Source organism: Pararge aegeria, chromosome 11 (assembly GCF_905163445.1).
Source record: "Pararge aegeria chromosome 11, ilParAegt1.1, whole genome shotgun sequence".
NCBI lineage: Eukaryota > Metazoa > Arthropoda > Insecta > Lepidoptera > Nymphalidae > Pararge > Pararge aegeria.
This window is the reverse complement of record NC_053190.1, coordinates 7,999,418-8,018,401: the sequence shown is the minus strand read 5'-3', so window position 1 is coordinate 8,018,401 and position 18,984 is coordinate 7,999,418. Positions and strand designations below refer to the sequence as shown.

At 35.9% G+C, this 18,984-nt stretch overlaps 1 protein-coding gene across 1 annotated transcript; it reads left to right on the top strand.

The window, feature by feature from the left end:
• The first annotated feature begins 4,874 nt into the window (after positions 1-4,874).
• Positions 4,875-9,004, top strand: LOC120627582 (E3 ubiquitin-protein ligase rnf8-A-like). The gene is made up of 6 exons (XM_039895592.1): positions 4,875-5,057; positions 5,532-5,822; positions 6,422-6,672; positions 6,960-7,078; positions 7,926-8,018; positions 8,518-9,004. Exons 1-6 carry the CDS (start codon positions 4,947-4,949, stop codon positions 8,547-8,549), a joined length of 897 nt encoding a protein of 298 aa, XP_039751526.1. The 5' UTR covers positions 4,875-4,946; the 3' UTR covers positions 8,550-9,004.
• Positions 9,005-18,984: the final 9,980 nt, after the last annotated feature.

Genomic DNA, 18,984 nt, shown 5'->3' with positions numbered 1-18,984 from the left:
TTTTAATGATTAGCAGTAACTCCCGGCTTCTGGCGACGCGTTGGAGTACTCAGTTTTAGAGTTCAAGCTTCACTACCATATAAAACTACCAGACATAGCGGTGGACATAATCTTACCCTGAGCTCTATCGAAAGCTTACGGCTGCACAATACCTTCTTAGTTCTTTTAAGGCTGGCTCGGGCAATTTTAATCCGAGCTATAATAATTTTATTGTAAATTATTCAAGAGGGTAAAGGCTGCCAATGCATCCCTAGAGAGTACCAGAATGAATTTCAATTGATATTAACTAATTATCGGAACACTACTTGGCATAGATCTCCTTAAGCCCTAGTCCACCATTGTAACCAAGTGCGCATGGTTAGACTTCGCACGCCTCTGTGGATATTATGGAGGACTCTATGGTCAGCTATACACCCTACAATTTTGTTTATTATTGCAATGAAATGGAATTAAGTTACTTCGCTGAACATGAGCTTTCAAAGGGTTTTATTACAATACTAGTTGTTGCCCGCGTTCCTCGCTCACGTTCACGGCTTTTAACAAATCCCGAGGGAATCATTTGTTTTCCAGGAATATAAATCAAGTCAATTGGTTGCTTCCCTAGGGCATATAGGAAGGACAAACAAACAAACATGCATTCGTATTTATAATATATGTAAGGATAACATTCCTTCATACTCCTTTAGAAGCAGATGACAGATTCAAGGTGGAAGTTCTTTTAAAAACTCAATTGTTCCATTTATCCTAGTTAGCTATTAGCAGAGTTCTTCGTCGTTATTTGGATCTCAGTATCTCTTTTAAATTACAAAACCTTTTTCAAAGAAAATGGGCCTAATTTTCAAAGTTTGCCTTTGCTGAGAATCAATGAGTACCTACGTAAGTATTTACCGCGTAAAAGTCGGTGTGAAAGAAATATAAAACGAGCACTCTGCAAGCATGATTTTATGTGCAAGTAGCTTTAGTGTCTAGATTGAAAAATGAGGGGATAGCTTTTTGTGACAGCTTTCATGTTTTTAAACCTCGCTGGAGCTTAAAACAAAAAACCGTTTAAACGCCTCATTTGCTTGAAAGAAGCGAGAAAATAATGCAAACTACGAGATGCTGTACTTTTATAACTACCCATCAGCTTTAGTAAACTCTGTTATGAATCATAACTTTATGTTTCCAAGTCTTCATTTAATTTGATTTTTTTTGTCCTTTTTTAAAGTTTGCGATTGAGCTGAAAATTTAAACATACGAGAGGTACTTTGTCCAGCAGAAGATGAAGGTGATTTGATCATTATGGCATATTTGCGTAAATTATTTAGTAACTCGATTTTGATTAAATTCAGTAAATGGGTGGAAGGAAAGGCCACTCTACTATAAAACTTAGTCAACCGCTCGTATTATTGCAAGCATATGCTTTGAACGCATCTTCTCTATAGGAAACCGATATGCGACATCACAGAACGATCATTATCATACTTAATCGGGATACGCTACGCCCCACGATTTTGTTTTAGTCTGATCAATGATCTATATTGATGAGGAAAGTTGTGTAGTAACTCATCATCATCATTAACAAACAATTAACGGTCCATTTCCGGCCTCGGGTCTTCTCCGAGAATGAGAAGTGTTTAGGCCGTAGTCCACCGGGCTGGTCAAGTGCGGATTGGTGGAGACCATGCACGTATTTGAGAACATTATGGAGAATCTCAGGCATGGATAGAGGAAATCTTCTCTAGATGTTATCATTCACCATTCACATTCATAACTAAAGAAAAGAAAAGTTAAAGGTGTGTGCTGGGATTCGAACTCGGCCCCCCGAAAGTGAAGTCGAACCCACTAGGCTATCACCGCTTCCGTGATCTCATACCGCAACTTAATAATAATGTTGTCTAATTAGTGCTCGAGAAATAAAATATAAATAAATAAATAAATAAATATACTACGACAATACACACATCGCCATCTAGCCCCAAAGTAAGCGTAGCTTGTGTTATGGGTACTGAGATAGCTGATGAATATTTTTTTATGAATGATGTGTATTATAACACATAAATACTTATAATATACATATAAACACCCAGACACTGAAAAACATTCATGTTCATCACACAAACACTCTCCAGTTGTGGGAATCGAACCCACGGCCTTGGACTCAGAAAGCAGGGTCGCTGCCCACTGCGCCACTCGGCCGTCAAAATGGGTCCAAAAAACCTACTCTCTGGTTCCAAAATTTAACTGAGTCGGTGCGGTTTTGTAGTACAATCTGACGTACCGGGTATGCAGTAAACTTAGTGACCACCAGCCATAAAAGGCCCTGGCTATAGGCCCTTATAGGAGCATCCTGTACACCCCATCCTATCCTCCCAAGTAACATCATATACATATAGCGAGGTGTATGTATCAATAGAACTGGTCAAGAGCGTCCGACCCACGCGCGTTATGGTATTCCGTTTAGTTGCCCGTCACATTATAAGGACTTTTAGTTTGATACTCAGCATAAATTAAATAACATAATAATTAAAAAACAAGGTTTAACGGCTAATAACTTCTAAAAAAGCCGACATAGGACGATTGTAACTGATGTTTAGGAGTAGAATTGATCAACTTTTACTTATAAAGCCTACTTTTCTGTGATAGTTTGCCTTTTAATTCCGTTAATAATTTAATAGATACAACCATGAATGAATTAATGAATTAATGCACTTATATCGTAGGTGTGTACACAGAAAAAATGACAAAAATATAAAAATTCACATTTAAAAAAATCGAAGACCTTCAATATAGTGTATACTATTGTACTAGTCAAGCCTTTTCATTTGATACATATTAAGGGAGCTATGAAACAAAAATGTAATTCTCAATTTAGTGGTTGTATCCATCTTGGATTTGACATTCCTCATAATGTATGGTATTCTGCTAGTCAAGTCCTTTCATTTGATACCTATATTGAGGAAGTTGTAAAAATATGTGATCTACCATTTTGTGATGGCGGCCATTTTGGACCGACAAACACACACACGCACAAGGACGCACACACTCACATACACGAGAAAACTTATAGCTACCTATTGTTTTTGCGTGAGGGGTTAAAAATGCAAATAAAATAAATCAATAGCCTGTAACAGTTCACTCTGCTGGGTCTCTTCCAACGGGAGGGTCCCAAAATCACCACGCTGGGCAGACGGATTGGTAATCACATTAGGTGGTATCTCAGAGAACGATGCTTCCCGATCTTTGTTGTATTTCCTTAGTTTCCACATACGAAACCCGCAAGAAGAAAGGTGGCGACAAGTGTACTCTGATGTGCCGTCACCACTCGTCTAATGCAATAACATATCATAAAACTACTACTTTGGGCACTTGCAATCTTAAACTTGGAACTCCCTGCAAAAGCCCCATGTCCAGCAGTGCACGTCAATCGGCTGAAGTTATGATGATGATGATTATCTAACCATTTTGTCGGCGTGATACCCATGCCATTTTTCTAGTACTAAGAGCTAAGCCTCGGACAGGAGGGGCGGACATTAGCGAAACAGTAAGTGGGTTGTTGGTTTTCTACAGAATCCTGAAAAAGGAAGCATAATATTTGAACCCGTAGCAAGCAACAAGCCTTGAAACCCAGCGCTTTAAAAATTCAATGTGTGTCCGACCACATGCTTGCAGTTTTCGAGAGTACTAAAGTCTGCTTCGTTTATATTAAAGACCTCTATCTATTCGTTTTATCCACCGGGAAAATATATGCTTTCACTATCATCATCTCTTTATTCTAAGACGTCCCGCTTTTTCCGAGCATCTTTTCAAAAGAATTTTTGCTAAAAAATAAGATTACTATGTCGTACCATTTTTGTTGCGTTTTTATAAAAAAATGTCTAGACGGGACGAAAGTTTGGCGCAAACTAAGTATTACAATAATTCTATGGGTGATTAGAAATACGGAATAAGTGTTATCAAAATATTATGAAACTTATTTGTAAAACCTCTATATAGTGTAAGGTTTTTTTTTATTAATCGACTAGCAGTGCCGTCTGCCATCGCCCGCCCAAATTATGGGACGCAGCGTAGGTACTGCTACAAAGTGTACAACCTTCCTTGGTAATAACTCTCTGATTTATTAAGTAAGGTTGTAGACTATGTAGCAGTACGCTGCTAACGTGGACTTAGGAAACTACAAAGAAAATTTGGTATCCATCAGCTTCGGCTCCTATAAGTAACAAAAAATAGTAATCCTTAAAGGAATAATCGGAATCATTGTTATCTGTTTAGTATGCTAAAGGTTACCCAAGATAATTTTTAACATTTTTTATTCAGTCCTATAAGTGACGCCCTCATAAGTGCGGTAGCACTTTATTTATTCAATATTCAATTCAATTCAATTCTTGTGTTAGGTTGGTGATGTGTTTGTTTTGGTCTGTTTAGGAGTTCTGTCAATCAAATTAAAGGTTTGACGATACTGATTACATAATGTATTGCCACAGTTATAATCACTGTGGCCTGTTTTCGTACCCTACAAATGTCGTAAGTTTTTCTGGCAGCACCTAACGTCCGAGCGAGAACGAATATAATATCCACGCGAGTTGGGGACCCGTGATTTATTATAATAATGCTATTGAATTACGCAAGTAGCTAAAAATCCCTATATCTGAGTAAAAATCAGTGCAACAAAAAAAATAAAGAAGAGGCAAAGAAGAACACTTGTTACTAAAACAGACACTGACATATAGACTCCCACTTCTTCTGTCAATGTGCTGGTATCCTCTTTGAGTGTTCTTTGCTCAGAGCTGTAACGCCAGTCACCGGAAAAAAAATTAAATAAATTGTCAAAAATTCAAAATTATATATTTATTAAATTTTAACCTTATTTTCTCCTAATAGCATTAATAGAAAGTTGATAGATAGAAGATTATCAGTTATTTAAAATACTTTTCAATACGATTAAATAATTTGTTTTTCGGGGCAGCATGAAAAAACACTTTTATAAGATGAATGAAACATTTCCAACATTATTGTCTTGCATGCCATTAAAGACACAATTTAAAAGTTTTCAGCAGATCGACGTAAGTTCAGAAGAAGTAAGTAATAACAGAATTGTTTCAACCATGAGGTTTATTTTGATTTTACTTCACTGGACTTCTTGTCATCCAAGGTTCAATCTGAATTACGAAAAACCAAATCACAAAATTAAAGTTAAATTCATGATAAAGTTTTGCTACTTCGGATTACTTGCTTCTTCTTCTTTTGATTTATGGCTTAATGGATGGCATTCAACTGTGGTGATAACATGAATGACAAATATCACCTTACGTAGTTAATTCGTAGTGCGTAGTATTTTAAGAGATGGCACAAATTTTTTTGTTTGTTGATTTACTGAGAAAAGTTTGTTAGCAGCTTAGAAGCTTTGTAGGAATACTTTTTAAAGGCTTCCTTTCAAAATATTTGATGGGGTCCATTACCTTATGGGACGTTTGATTTATGGAAATCCATATAAAATGTATGAAAAATATAATTATTACTTTAATTAAACTTAGTTCTCTTGTTTTTTGTAGTTCACCATCGGTAGAGGGCTCCATAATGCATTGATTATACCATTCTTGGATATATCAATAAATCACTGTAAATTCATACAAAATAATAAAAACTGGATTGTGGAAGACTATAGCACGTTCGGAATTTTTATAAACGGAGTTAAATTAGGAAAAGGAAAAAGAAAACAAATAAGTCATGGTGATATAATACAACTGGATAAATCTAGTGAATTTGTATACCAATTTGTAAATGAAGATTCAGAATTGATGCCCCCTTCTGCTAAACGCATCAAACTACAGTGCCCAGAAAAAGTAAGTAGGCAACTAATTTGAAAACAATTTGTGACGAATTGTTAATTAGGTGCTATAGATACTAACTAAAATAACTGTTTTGGTTTCACATGCGATCTTACAACTTATTGCTGTGAATGAACTGCGTTCCGAGACTTACATTTTTGGATATTTTGTGTTTTTGCTGGGACACAGTTATTTTTGTATAACTATAGCTTGTGTGCTGCGGATTTTCTGAAAGCCCATTTCCTATATATTGGATTTTCCACAGGCTTTGATTTAAAGTTCCAAACTATCCAGGTAACGAGATTGGCTTCTTCTTGTAAATCACCGTCATCTGTAGCAATGGGGCGGAGCGCAACAGCAAACGGTGGTCCAGCTAGTAGCAGCATCGAAATACGCACGACAACGAATTACTATTGAGCTTAATTTTACGGTAGCGCACCTTCACGCTGATATGCACTATGCGAAATACTATGCGCATTTGTTTGTGTTACCACCATATCTCATCCCCATCATTATTATCGATTAATAGAATGAGAAGAGTTTAGGCCACAGTCAATTATGATATAGTCAGGTGCTTCTAATGCGTTTCTACCATTACTACTCAATTGCTTCAGGTCCGAAGTCAGTTGCTAAGTATTGAAAATGATGGGGTCAAACTTGTACAAAACGCAACTCCAGATGAAAATAGTGAAACCACTACAAGGCAAATATTAACAGAAGTTGGAGAAATTATGGAGACTGAACTGCAGTGCAGTATTTGTGCAGAGCTGTTTGTGTCTGCAACCACTCTTAACTGCTCGCATACATTCTGCAAATACTGCATTGAAAAGTGGAAGCAGAAAAGGAAACAATGTCCAATATGCAGGTATACTTATAAAAAAACACAAGTGATTGTTTGATTAAGTGTCACCTTATTGAAGAGCTTGCAGATTAATATATTGGATATACCAATAAATTGTTTTGGGCTATTTATGTCTTCTTCCCCTGTTACTTATGTTGCTAGTTTATGCAGAAATTTAGGGAATGTTGACACTAGTAGATTTTTAAAATTTTAACACAATTTACAAAATCTCTCAAGAGGGCCGAATTCTCATTTCATGAGTTATTCTTGTTACTTATCTAATATATCAATTGGTTGATGTTTCTTTTTAGGTCAATCATAACTTCAGAATGTAGAAGTTTGGTGTTGGATTCCTTTATAGAAAAAATGGTGCAAAATCTTACAGAGGAAATTAAGCAGAAGAGAAGGAAAATGCTTCAAAGTCGTGAAGGTAGATAAGAAATAAAACTATCTAACTGCAATATGATCAATCTTACACAAGGTGTTCGACGGGCACTAAGCATAATGTAAAATTGAAATATCCATCACATGAATTTTTTGTATGACGAAGAGCTCTCAAAAATGCATGATAAATATGTACGCATATTTGAAGTTCATTGAGATTTGATTATGACTTGATACAGATGATTTCTGCAGATAAAAGTGACTTAAATTTGTATTGTAAATATATGTAACTTTATTATATCCCAAAATACAGAAAGTTGCAAATCATTCATGCTTCAAAAGCATTGCGTACCCTAAAATTTGTTTGATAAAGGTATTTCATTTTATCTATCTCCCGTGGTCAGACATCCTGTTCGTCATCATCAACCCATTACCAACCCACTACATGACACGGATTTACTCTCAGATTGAGAAGGGATTAGGCTTTAGTCCATCACGCTAGTCAAGGGCGGATCGGTGGTAGCCATAAGACCTCTAGCACATTATGAAAAATTCTTAAGCATGTAGGATTTCTTATGACCTTTTCCTTCACCGTTGAAGTTAGTGATATTATATTGCTTAAAACACTCGTAACCCAAATATCGAGGTGCTGAGGATCAAAGGTTCCTGAAAGGGATGCCGAAAGCCTTATGTACTAGGCTATCACCGCTAGCCTGTTCACGCAACTGTACTGAACTTATTATATTTGACGGCCCCGGCATAGTGTGGTGAGCGGTTGAATAAGAGGGAGGTCCCAGGTCCGTTCCCCGGCAGGAAAAATTCCAGAATTTATTATTCCTCGTAGGTAGATTAGTTAAACTCCTATAATAATTAATAATTTATTTTCAATATAGTCGAAGTGAATATGAAAGAACCGAAGACAAAAAGGAATACGAGGGTTCGGAGGGGTTCGAGAAACAGAAGGACCAGGTGTCCTCCGGTCCGGGGTTCGTATATTAAATCTGTTTTACATTCTTTGTAACGTGGTATATTAATAACGCAACTGTTTCTAAAAGTCAGGTATCGATAAAAACGAGGGATACGGTGATGCAACGAATGGACTATGCTATTCTGTATGGTCTAGTGCGAGGCTTTGATCGTGGGTAGTGCACTACTGACAAAGACGTACCGCTAAGCGATTTAGCGTTCCGGTACGATGCCGCGTAGAAAAGCGTTTAGGATATAGCTTCAATATAACTGTTATACTCTCTAAAGGGTTAGCCCGCTACCATATTAGACTGCATAATCACTTTCTACCAGTGCGATTGCAGTCAAAGGTAACTAACGTGTAGTGGAATAAAAAAAAGGGTAAGATCGAATCCTATTTGTAGTAGGTCATCAGCATCATCATATCAACCCAAAACCTAATCTTTGCATATGTTTATAACATACATATTGAATATGCTGAATTACCTTAATTAATTTTAGTTCTTATGTGGTTTACAGTTCAACGTCGTCCGCCAGCGCTTGATCAATAACATCCTGGCCATAACGAGAGATCAAATAACATAAACTACATATATCTATAAATGGCTAGGTTGTACTAAGAGTATTAGGGGTACATAAAAAAATCACTTTACTCGATTCAGAGAACAAAATTTATAATAACGTATACCTATTCCAGTTTTCATACATAAGTAACATTAAAAAAATTAAGCCCTCAGTAATTGTGTGAAAGACTTGCGTATAAACGTGTGTGTGAATTGTAATTTCAATGTTATCTAGGATTTGTGATAAGACCTTAAAAGTAGATATAGCTGATCTTATGGTTGTTACTGCTTATATACGAAAAGTTTGTATATAGAGGAATAACTCCTCTAAGATAATTGATCTCAGGTTTATTTTTATTATTAATACAGCGATCGGCTTACTACCTACCGCCTTTCCGACTAGACTTGTATATTTAAAAAACGGAATTTTGGATGACTGGATTTTTGAGTAAAGAAAAAAAAATAAAGTTAAAATATAAAAAGCAGAAAATTTTATTTTCCTATCTATTGTTAAATTTTTATTTTCTAGTAGGTACAAGAATAATATTGGAAGAAAAAATACATTTTCCGATATTATTAGAAACAAAGAAGGTGGCGAGTTTAAAACTACAAACCAATTATAGTGTCACCCGGTGTCACCTGGTAAGTGATGATGAAGTCTTAGATCGTAGTGATGGATGGAAAAATCAAAAATCCCTTCGGACTTCTGCCTGATGGCAGGGCATGTCCAACTTGCACGGACTAAAACAACCCCTCCCCCCTCCCCCTCCCCTATCTGCCAGGTCTGCACGGAACCGGTGATACATACCCAGTATTACTTCATGCCTCATTGTCATCATCATATCAATCAATGGATGTCCACTGATATATATAGCTCGACGCTTTCTGACCACCTCGTCAGGGCCTGGTGTTTATGGGTTTCCACCAGGACAGTATGAATCTCCTTTACATGAGCACTAGCATATGTGAAGGGTCATCGCATGGGTACATCAGTATAGTTTCAATTGCTCTTTTTAAATCAGTAGCGAGCATAGGGGGTAGGCGCCGGGTATGCAGATGATATAAAATGAAGAAAATTTCCAGTATGAATTATACAAAATTTAAGGATAGGCATTGTAAGAGTAATAAAAATCCTACTCTGAAGTATTTATAACTCATACTGGAGATATTCTTCATTTTATATCATCTGCGTATCTCTATGCACGCCACTGTTTTAAATATATATTTTTTAAATGCATTTCAAAAGTTCAGAACCGAGTTGCTAGTTTTACTTTTATGTTCTTTTATTTATCATCATAGGAAATGTAATATATGCATGATATAGTCATCATGCAATACCTCATAAGACACGCCAATCTTCTTAGAATTAATCCTAAAAAAAAAAAATTTTCTTTTATAGTCCAAACATTTCTTAATTCATAAGATCTAAAAACATATATAAGTATCAAACAAGACAAGATCCTTTGCGAAATTCTAGTGCATTTTGTGCAAAGTAGTTCAGTGCAGTAATGCGAGGTCACGCATGCAAGCGGAAGGCGCGATCTCGGAGCGCACTTCTCGCATGGAGAGCAGCTCTCTGGAGCGTGGAATGACCCCGACTAGACGTGTTCTATGGTTGCCAGGGCGCACGAGTTTTCAGGAATTTCCTGAAATTTATAAAAAAGGACATAAACAAGAAAAGCAATGGGTCATTTCTTGTTTAAAGTGTCTCATTGTAATTTGAGCCTTTGCAAAAGTATCTTCAAAACTGCAATTCCTACTCGACTCTGCAGTCGTTTGAAGGCTGATAGCAACGCATATATTAATTTCGGCATCGATGGTATAAGAACCGAAGCTTAGTTGGCTAAGCCCTCAGGCCGCGATTCGATGAGAGATGCAGATTCAAATCCTGTCGGTTCTGGATTTCTTTTAAGTGTTTTAAAATACATAGTTTTAAATTTAAAATTATTGGCACACCAGTACATTTATCCAGAGTTCTACGAATTCTTAACAAATTCCTTACAATGAAAAATACTAGTCAGCATTTCCTGAAGATGCTCCGATGTCGGAGCGAAACGAGTGAAGAGAGTAGGTACGAGCGTAGTTTGGTGAGGAGTATAAAGATTCAAGAAATAATAATAAATTACGCCGTACAGATTCATGGAATTCCGAACGCTTACTTTTGCCAAACATATATTTTCTGTTTTTCTCAACCCCCGCATACGGAAATACACCTATTGTTATGGCCTAAACACAAAGTGTGAAGTAAATATAGAAGAACCAGAAAAACACTTTAACCTTATTAATAAACGTAAGGACATCTTAAGCTTTATCACGATTTTTTTTTCTTGAATTCGAATAGTGCTATAAGTTGAAGTGTGACAAACACTGCATAAAATTCTGTTCTCTAATAATAAGGTCATTTGAGTTTAGAATTCGGAGCGAGTTTGAAATGTCCTGAAATTAAACAATAACATATTGTGGCAATAGTGAGCTATACTGCTCTGAAAGCCTCTTACTAATGAAATATGATTCAGGAAGATCAAGAAACATCCATCAGCAGTTGATAATAAAATTCAATTCACATGATATTTTACAATAAATAATATTAGAACGCGTTACCTAGAAACATGATTTATGCATGCTTAAATTTTACATCTTATAAAATTATTCCTTTACAAGTTAGCCCTCAACTGTAATCTTGCTTGGTGTTTAGTGATGATGCAGTCTAGGACGGCAGCGGGCTACTCAAACATAATAATAACTATTTACTTTAATCACACTTTAATCCTTCTCTTTTTTACACCAATTACAAACAAAAACAGCCTACGTACTATCCTTCTCTTGATTCTCCTTTTCTTCAGTCCTGTAATTTTTTTATCACTAACCCTTTCTTTTTTGATTTGGATTCTCGTCATTTTGAATTCCTACTCCAACTTATATCGATGACAGGTTATCATTTTCACCAGTCTCAACTAAGATCCCCCTTTTAAATAAAGGTACAGGCAAAGACAGTTTTGCCACATAATTTACTTATACGCAGGACAATTTTTTTCGGTAAAACTGGCTAATATTATGCAAAATATTTTGGTTTAGTAACATGGACCTCAGAAAGATTCAGCGGGCAATGGAGAGAGCTAAGCTTCGAGTGTATCTTCGTGGCAGAAATTAGGGTGTGCTTGATAATGAGGATTTTGTTTGTTTTTGTCTGCGCTGAGCATGCGCAGGAAAAAACCTCATGTGAGGTGAGATTCAAATACGAGACTCAATACCCACTAAACTCCAGTGAGTGTGATGTGATTTTTTTGGACATCGTTGTACAAATGGAATACTCCATAGACACACAGTTTCATGGTTCATATAACGTTGAGTGAAAGAAGTGAATGGGTGTTGAGTGAGTGGAAGGATGATTTAGGTGTGGCCTTCTTTTACGCAGAGTATTTTGCATTTAACATCACAAGGAAAATAAAGAAACAGTAGAAGCTAATAGTTCAAGTGGCCACAGATGCAGGTTGGTCTATTTTTAAAATAAAATAAAAGAATTAAGTTTGTACTTCATCGAAGTTACAGTCGCACAAATAGTCGGTCAGAGTTCTTTTGAATGCGAGCCGTTTTGGTACTCGATTGCGGCAACGACTTTCGGTCGTCTTTTACTATGCATACATCATGGATAAAATCTGCCTTGTTGGTTTAGTGGTTCGCATTTCCGGCATATGACAAACAAGGTCCTAAGTTTGTTTGATATCCGAGTTGGGCCAATAATTTTGAGGTATTTATTTTTTATCAATAATTTCTCAGTACCAGCCCGGATATTTGAAGTTCCATCAATCTTATACTAATTGATTGATGAGATTTCATGGTTTACCTTTCATTTCATTTATCAAGATTCTTAGAGAGATTTCATCCTTATCATAGATCCTAACGATCGGTGCAATAAAAGTTCAGGTTGTAATTTTCACAGATTTTAGCTGGTTCGATTGTGGCAAAGCGAATTTTCTAAAATCTTTAGTTTGTTAGAAGTTGTTATTTGATGAAACGACCAAACTACGTGATAAATTTTAGTAGTTGGGGAACTACTAAAATTTATCACGTAGTTTGGTCGTTTCATCAGTCAGATAAAAGATAAGTAGACTAAAACAACTGTTTGGTAACTGGGGTCCTGGCAAAGAAGATATCCATATACAAATTGAAAATTTACTTATTTCAAGTAGGCCTATTTTATGAGCACTTTGAAACGCAAAGTGTGATTTTTAGTGACTACTACCGTTTCGGATGTCTATTTGTAGAGATCATTGGCAAACTGTACAATATTGAAAATATTTGTATTTGATCGGGTATTAACATGAAAAAAAGTTCAACTAGTCTCCATTTAATCGTGAAATCAGAATTGTTCCTTTGACGTCCAAAGCACGCCTCAGGGGAGAATGAGTTAATACTGGGGACTCCTTTATTGCTAAGGAAAGGTTGCCAGTATTAGCGTTTTACCATCATGCTTTCGATTTTTTTTTTTTTAATTCCACTACAAGTTGTAACCTGGTGGTAAGTTATGATGCGGTCTAATATGGGAGCGGGCTAACCTGTTAGGGAGTATAGTATTCATACCCCTAATCGGTTTCTACGCGATATCGCACCGGAACACTAAATCGCTAAGCGGCACATATTTGTCGGTAGAGTGGTAACTAGCCACGATCAAAGTTTTCGACCAGAAATAATAAACTCCAACAAACGTGGTTTTAACTACTTTCCTTCGAATTATCTGTAATATATTTCCATTGTACCTAAATATTTTTATAAAATAAATATGTACGCTCAGTTCCCGCATCGCGGCTAAAGCTTTGACAGCTAGCTTTAGTAGGGTGACCACCTCTTCCATATCGAAGTTCTTCTCTTTTATAGTTAATGACTATATTCCTAAGTAAAACGTAAAAATACAAAAATAAGTAGGTATTAATAAAATTTCGATTGTGCAAGAGTAATGCAAAAGTCCCGTATTTAGCGAGAATATTAGAAATGAGGTGACAAGTTCTATCCTTGCTAGTATTATGCGATGTTTGTTTGTTTGTCCTTTCTTCAGGCTGTAACTAGAGAATCAATAAACTTGATTTTTCGCCTAGAATTATTTGAAAAGACGGAGAGTAACATAGGCTTGCTAGAAATAGGCTTGATAGAAAGTTATCGCTACCGTGTTTTTTGCTTTTGGTATTTAATATATAAAAGCGAAGTGTTGATAGCCGAGTGGGTAGGACTTCGATTTGAATTTCTGGAGTTCGAATCCCAGCAGGCACCTCTATCTTTTCTAAGTTATGTGCGTTTTTCAAAGCTTATAAAAACAACAAATTAAAATATCTCTTGCTTTAATGGTGAAGGTTAACATTGTTAGGAAACCTTGATGCCTGAGAACTCTACATAATGTTGTCAAAGGTGTGTGGAGTTCACAAAGCCGCACTGATCCAGCGTGGACTACGGCCTTAACCCCATCACATTGTGGGAGGAGACCCGTGTCCTGTAGTGGGCCAGCAATGGGTTGGTATGATGATGGTAATGATTTATTATATTCAGTCGTATATTATAATCGTTCAGCCATCAAAGTTGAAAGAAACTGTTAAACCGCAGCGATCTGAACTGAACCTTTGTCACGAAAAGCACGCCCCTGGGAGTACAGGTAAATAAAGGGGCCTGCTTTATTGACATTGCAGCGACGTTAAAGCTAATGGCAATAAGTTTGATTGTCAATTTAAAGTTAGTAAAGAACTTACTTTAACAAGTATTACCTAGTTATTATACTTTACAATCTATTGAAAAGTCTTTCAAACAAACTTTATTAGCGATTATTTACCTTCGTCTACAGAATTAAGAATTACAGAATCCTCATTAAGCCATTATTGTATGCAGTGCATTGTGTTCAAAAACAGCGAAAATGCTCCGCGCACGTTTCACTTTACACCCGCGGAATATTGCTAGCTCACAAACTTTTTCTCATTTTCCCATTTTATGTTAAACGTACAGAACACTAGAGGTAAAATCATTACTTTCAACTGCTAAACGATATGAAGTGACCAACCATTTGTTCGAGAAACAACAGGTTTTTGATTCGTGTACACAGTTTCTGTATTTTCTTAATTCTGTGCCTACTGCAGGGCAATGCCTACCTGTTGGCCACAGGCATCTCTCATAAGAAAAACTTTAAACATTGTTCACAACGTAGTTTCAATGCGGGTAGACGGGCTACAAAGATCATCATCATATTATGTTAAGGAAAGTAACTGGAACCGATGGTTTAACGTGCTTTCCGAGGCTTGGAGTTCGACAACGCCAATTTCCGAATTCGGAGCTGGTACTGAGAATTTTTGACAGAACTCAATACTAATTTGCCTGACCCAAATATATAACCCAGGGCTTCGAGCTAGTAGTGGAATATGTTAACCACTAAACCAACTAGGCAGCACCTGTTGGTGGGCAAACTAATATATTTTAATGTGTCTAGATATAAAAATCATTAAAATATATGATGTACTAGCTGTGCCCTATGCCCGCCGTGTACTGCTACATAGTCTACAATCTATCTCAATTCAATCACAGACTGACTGACACAGAGACGAAAAGAAAGGTTCTTAATTATTTTAATTATTATCATTGTCATGTGAGGTGGTAGGTTACGAATTTGATGTTTTAAATTCTTGTTTCATTGACCGATTTCACATATTCAAGAGAGACGTTTATTTGGGTGAATTTCGATTTTGTTCATCGTCCGCCTATCATAGCATTAATAAATAGATACGATTTACAAGCTTTATGTTAAACTCCGCGTAGGGCTGCCTGGAGGTCGAAATTCTAATTTAAAACTTTTTATAAGTATATTGTATATTAATATTTTATGTAAGGTTTTTTTGATTTAATTAAGTTTTTAATTATTCTGTTATGTTATGTAACAGTGTAGATGGGTCATAGTTATCAAATAAAAAATATAATAGCATTAATATTGTATGTTGATAGGTGCATCACTATTTACGCTAGTGCATTAGGAAAATTCATGTAATACAATTTCTAAGTTGAAAAATAAATAAACAATAAAATAAATAATTATTAATTCAAGTCAAGTTTCTTGAAATGTCGAGTTAATCAGGAAAAGTTAGATAGACATCACAATTTGTTCCTCTTTACAGGTATCCAGATAGACAGTGATTTATTTGCCAGTCTCTGGTTGGGGTACACTCATGAAATATCCGAATCCATTAATCAAGCAGTTAAGAACACTCATGAGGGTGCCGATTTTCAGGGCTCAATAGCCATAGTACTATATTAGATAACCGAGGAATAGTTTTTGAGCATTAAACATTGTATCCTCAAATAAAAAAGACAATGTCACTCGTTCCCTGACATCAATTTGCCTGACTCTGAATAGGCATGGCTAGGGTTATCCCTACTCATATTATAAATGTCAATGTAAGTTTGTTTTTTACACTTTCACGCAAAAACTACTTAACCGATGGAAGTGTTAGAACTAATATAGGATACTTTTATCCCGACATTAAGCTCGGTTCCTTTGGGAGAGGAGATGAGTGTTTGACGATTTTACACTATTACTCTGACTAATTATAACCGATTTAAATAATTATTTTTGTACTATAGAGGTTATAATATGTGTTTAATTTTGCCCAAACTGAGATAGAGGACAGAACTCCTCAGCGGACAGTAGCAAACCCCTCATTGAAGGCTTAGCGATACTACTTACTTTAATTTTTTTTAGATCTACAACTAAATTGAATGCCACATCAAAAAACAAAATCAAACGCAGACGAAGTCACGGGCAACTGCTAGTTATTTTATAATTATTATTTTTTATTTATAAAAGACACTAACAATATACATATGCACAATATACAGTAATAAAACTTGCACAATATACTACACATTCACACAATATACTACAATTTATATGTATATCAATGACAAGTGACTATGACATTCACAAAAAAAATATATTGTCATGTAAACTAGGCAAAAATAATCATAAAGACAGGAGGGAAAAGGTGTTCTGTACGTAATATCTTAAGCGAGGGCTCACCGATAGTTAAGCGATTTTTAGAGTTATGTTTTATTTATATACCGGCTTTTTTAAGTGTTGCAATTAGCTTTTTTATAAATAATGGGTAAGTGTTGTGAAATATGTCGATGACAGGTAATAATCGTGATATGACGTTGTATTCAGCACATATGCGGGCTATGGTGGCTTGTTTACCAAGATTCAGACAAAAAAGGAATTTTAACAAGTTCTGTAAAAATGATAATTGAGGTTCTCGGATTTCAAAAGGCAAGGCATTCAAAAGCTTAACCGCCTGAATTGTGAAAAATCGGTCTAAGAAATATGAATTATGTGATGGCACCCTAAGTGTGAGGCCCCGGGCTCGATCTCCGGCAAGATCAATTTATGAACTTACAGTTTCTCTGGTCTGGTCCGGTAACTAGCTTCGGCCGTGGCTAGTTAACATCCTACCGTCAAAGACATGCCATATCCCTAATAGATTAGCCCGTTACCATTTTAGACTGCATCATCAGTTACTAAACAGGTAAGTTTTCAGTCGAGGGCTACCTTGTAGTGGAACAAAAAAATCACTGCCAGAAAACGTCATCTTATACCTTATACATCAGACACGTAGTCGAGACTGCATCAATCGTAATAGACATATAATTTACCGGTTTAGGCACTTTGTATTCAAGCTGTCCGACCTTACTTTTTTTTAACGTGCTTACCTGCACTTATTTCTCTGCCCAAAGAACCCAAATACGAGTTCCTTAAAAGATTTACAAATAATGAAACATTTATTAGTATGTATACTTAAGGCAAAACAAGGTACTATGTTAACCTTTGCTTGTAAGAATGTATTTAAAATATAGTTTTACAATATAGTGTGTAAGTGAGTCATTGAATAGAATAACTCTCTTTTTTTGCTTTCATTTTTATCTTAATGATTAGGTAGAGCTCTGATGGAAGGGACTCTATTGTTTTTAGGGATATAGCCTAAATGTTAACAAATGTTTTCATTTAATCCATTCATTTGTCTCTGCATGATGCGCGAACAGACAGATAAATATTAAATCAGAATATGTTCCATCGATATTAAATCTTGCTAAAATATTGACTATGTAGGAATCGTCAAGTTACAGTTTTATTTTAAGTACTAGCTGTACTCTGAGGCGTTGCCCGCAAAAATGACGGGACGCAGCGTAATGCTACATGGTCTGCAACCTTTCTTAAAAAAGTCCTATTATAGTATAAAGGACTACGTAATCGATAAAAAAGCTTGGATGTAAATTATTGCTCTAACCAGGTTGCTCTTCTAATAATTTAAAATGAGATTGTGAGATGGTGATAACCAAAAAAAAAAAAACACCCGGCTAAGTTTGTGGTGGGCTTCTTCTTAGACCAGGACGCGTTTGAAACCCTCGTAGCTTTAGTTTTAAGTTTACGAATGTGGTTATCGCCATCATCTCACTACCGTGTAATTCTTATGTACGCATCGAAAGTGCCATATGGGCCGGCCTACTTGAATAAAGACATTTTTGACTTTGACTTTGACTTTAAAAATAAGACACTCGTACTCTGTAGTTAATCACATATACAAACCTAAGATATTAAGTACGTATAGTTGTTAATATCGATGGAACTTATTTTAAAATATTTAAAAAAACGACTAAGGTGTGGGGCTATATAAATATGGTGCCCGACTTTAGAAGTTTGAAAACTAATTGAGGAACCCTCTGTTTGCTCCAAAGATACTAACTAAGAATAGTAATCGTTAAATGAACAATTGAAAACGCATTGTTAGTTGATTTGTATTTTGAAGGTTAACCAAGACAATTTCTGGCATTTTTGTGTAGCAGCAGTGTGGACTTCCTAATAAATGTGGTAACACTTTCAATATCTTCAAGCTGCGAGTGGTTTGCTGCTGCGCGCTGTGAAGTTCTGTCCTCTATCTCCAATCATATTCATCTACTCTAAACGAAATGTTTGCAGGACAGGAAACCTATCCAGTACAAAAGAATTATTTAAATCAGATTATATTTGACGGAGTTATGATGTAAAATCATCCATCGCTTTTATGCACTCTACCTAAGGAACCGTGCTGAATTACTGGACAAAAGGTATCCTAGGTATGTCCTACCTTGTATTATAAACTCAAATTATTCAAAGTTTTATTTGAATTCATGCAGTAGCTACAGCATGATGCGCAGCCAAGATACACAGACCGACCAAAATTAAAAAAAAAAACATTTTTTGCTTAAGTATCGCTTATAGTGTGCCGTCCAAAAAATTTTCAAAATTTCTTCAATGTACAGAATTTAGAGTACTGGTTACGATTGGACACAGCACACGCATTTACAATAAATAGGAAAAGATTCATAAAAACACTTCTCACTCCTCTAGAATAGCGCATTAGAGTTT

Coding starts and splice junctions, on each gene's coding strand:
- LOC120627582 (XM_039895592.1), top strand. CDS start 4,947: ATGAAAAAACACTTTTATAAGATGAATGAAACATTTCCAACATTATTG. Junction 5,058..5,531: donor TCGACGTAAGTTCAGAAGAA/GTAAGTAATAAC, acceptor TGTTTTTTGTAG/TTCACCATCGGTAGAGGGCT. Junction 6,673..6,959: donor AAACAATGTCCAATATGCAG/GTATACTTATAA, acceptor GTTTCTTTTTAG/GTCAATCATAACTTCAGAAT.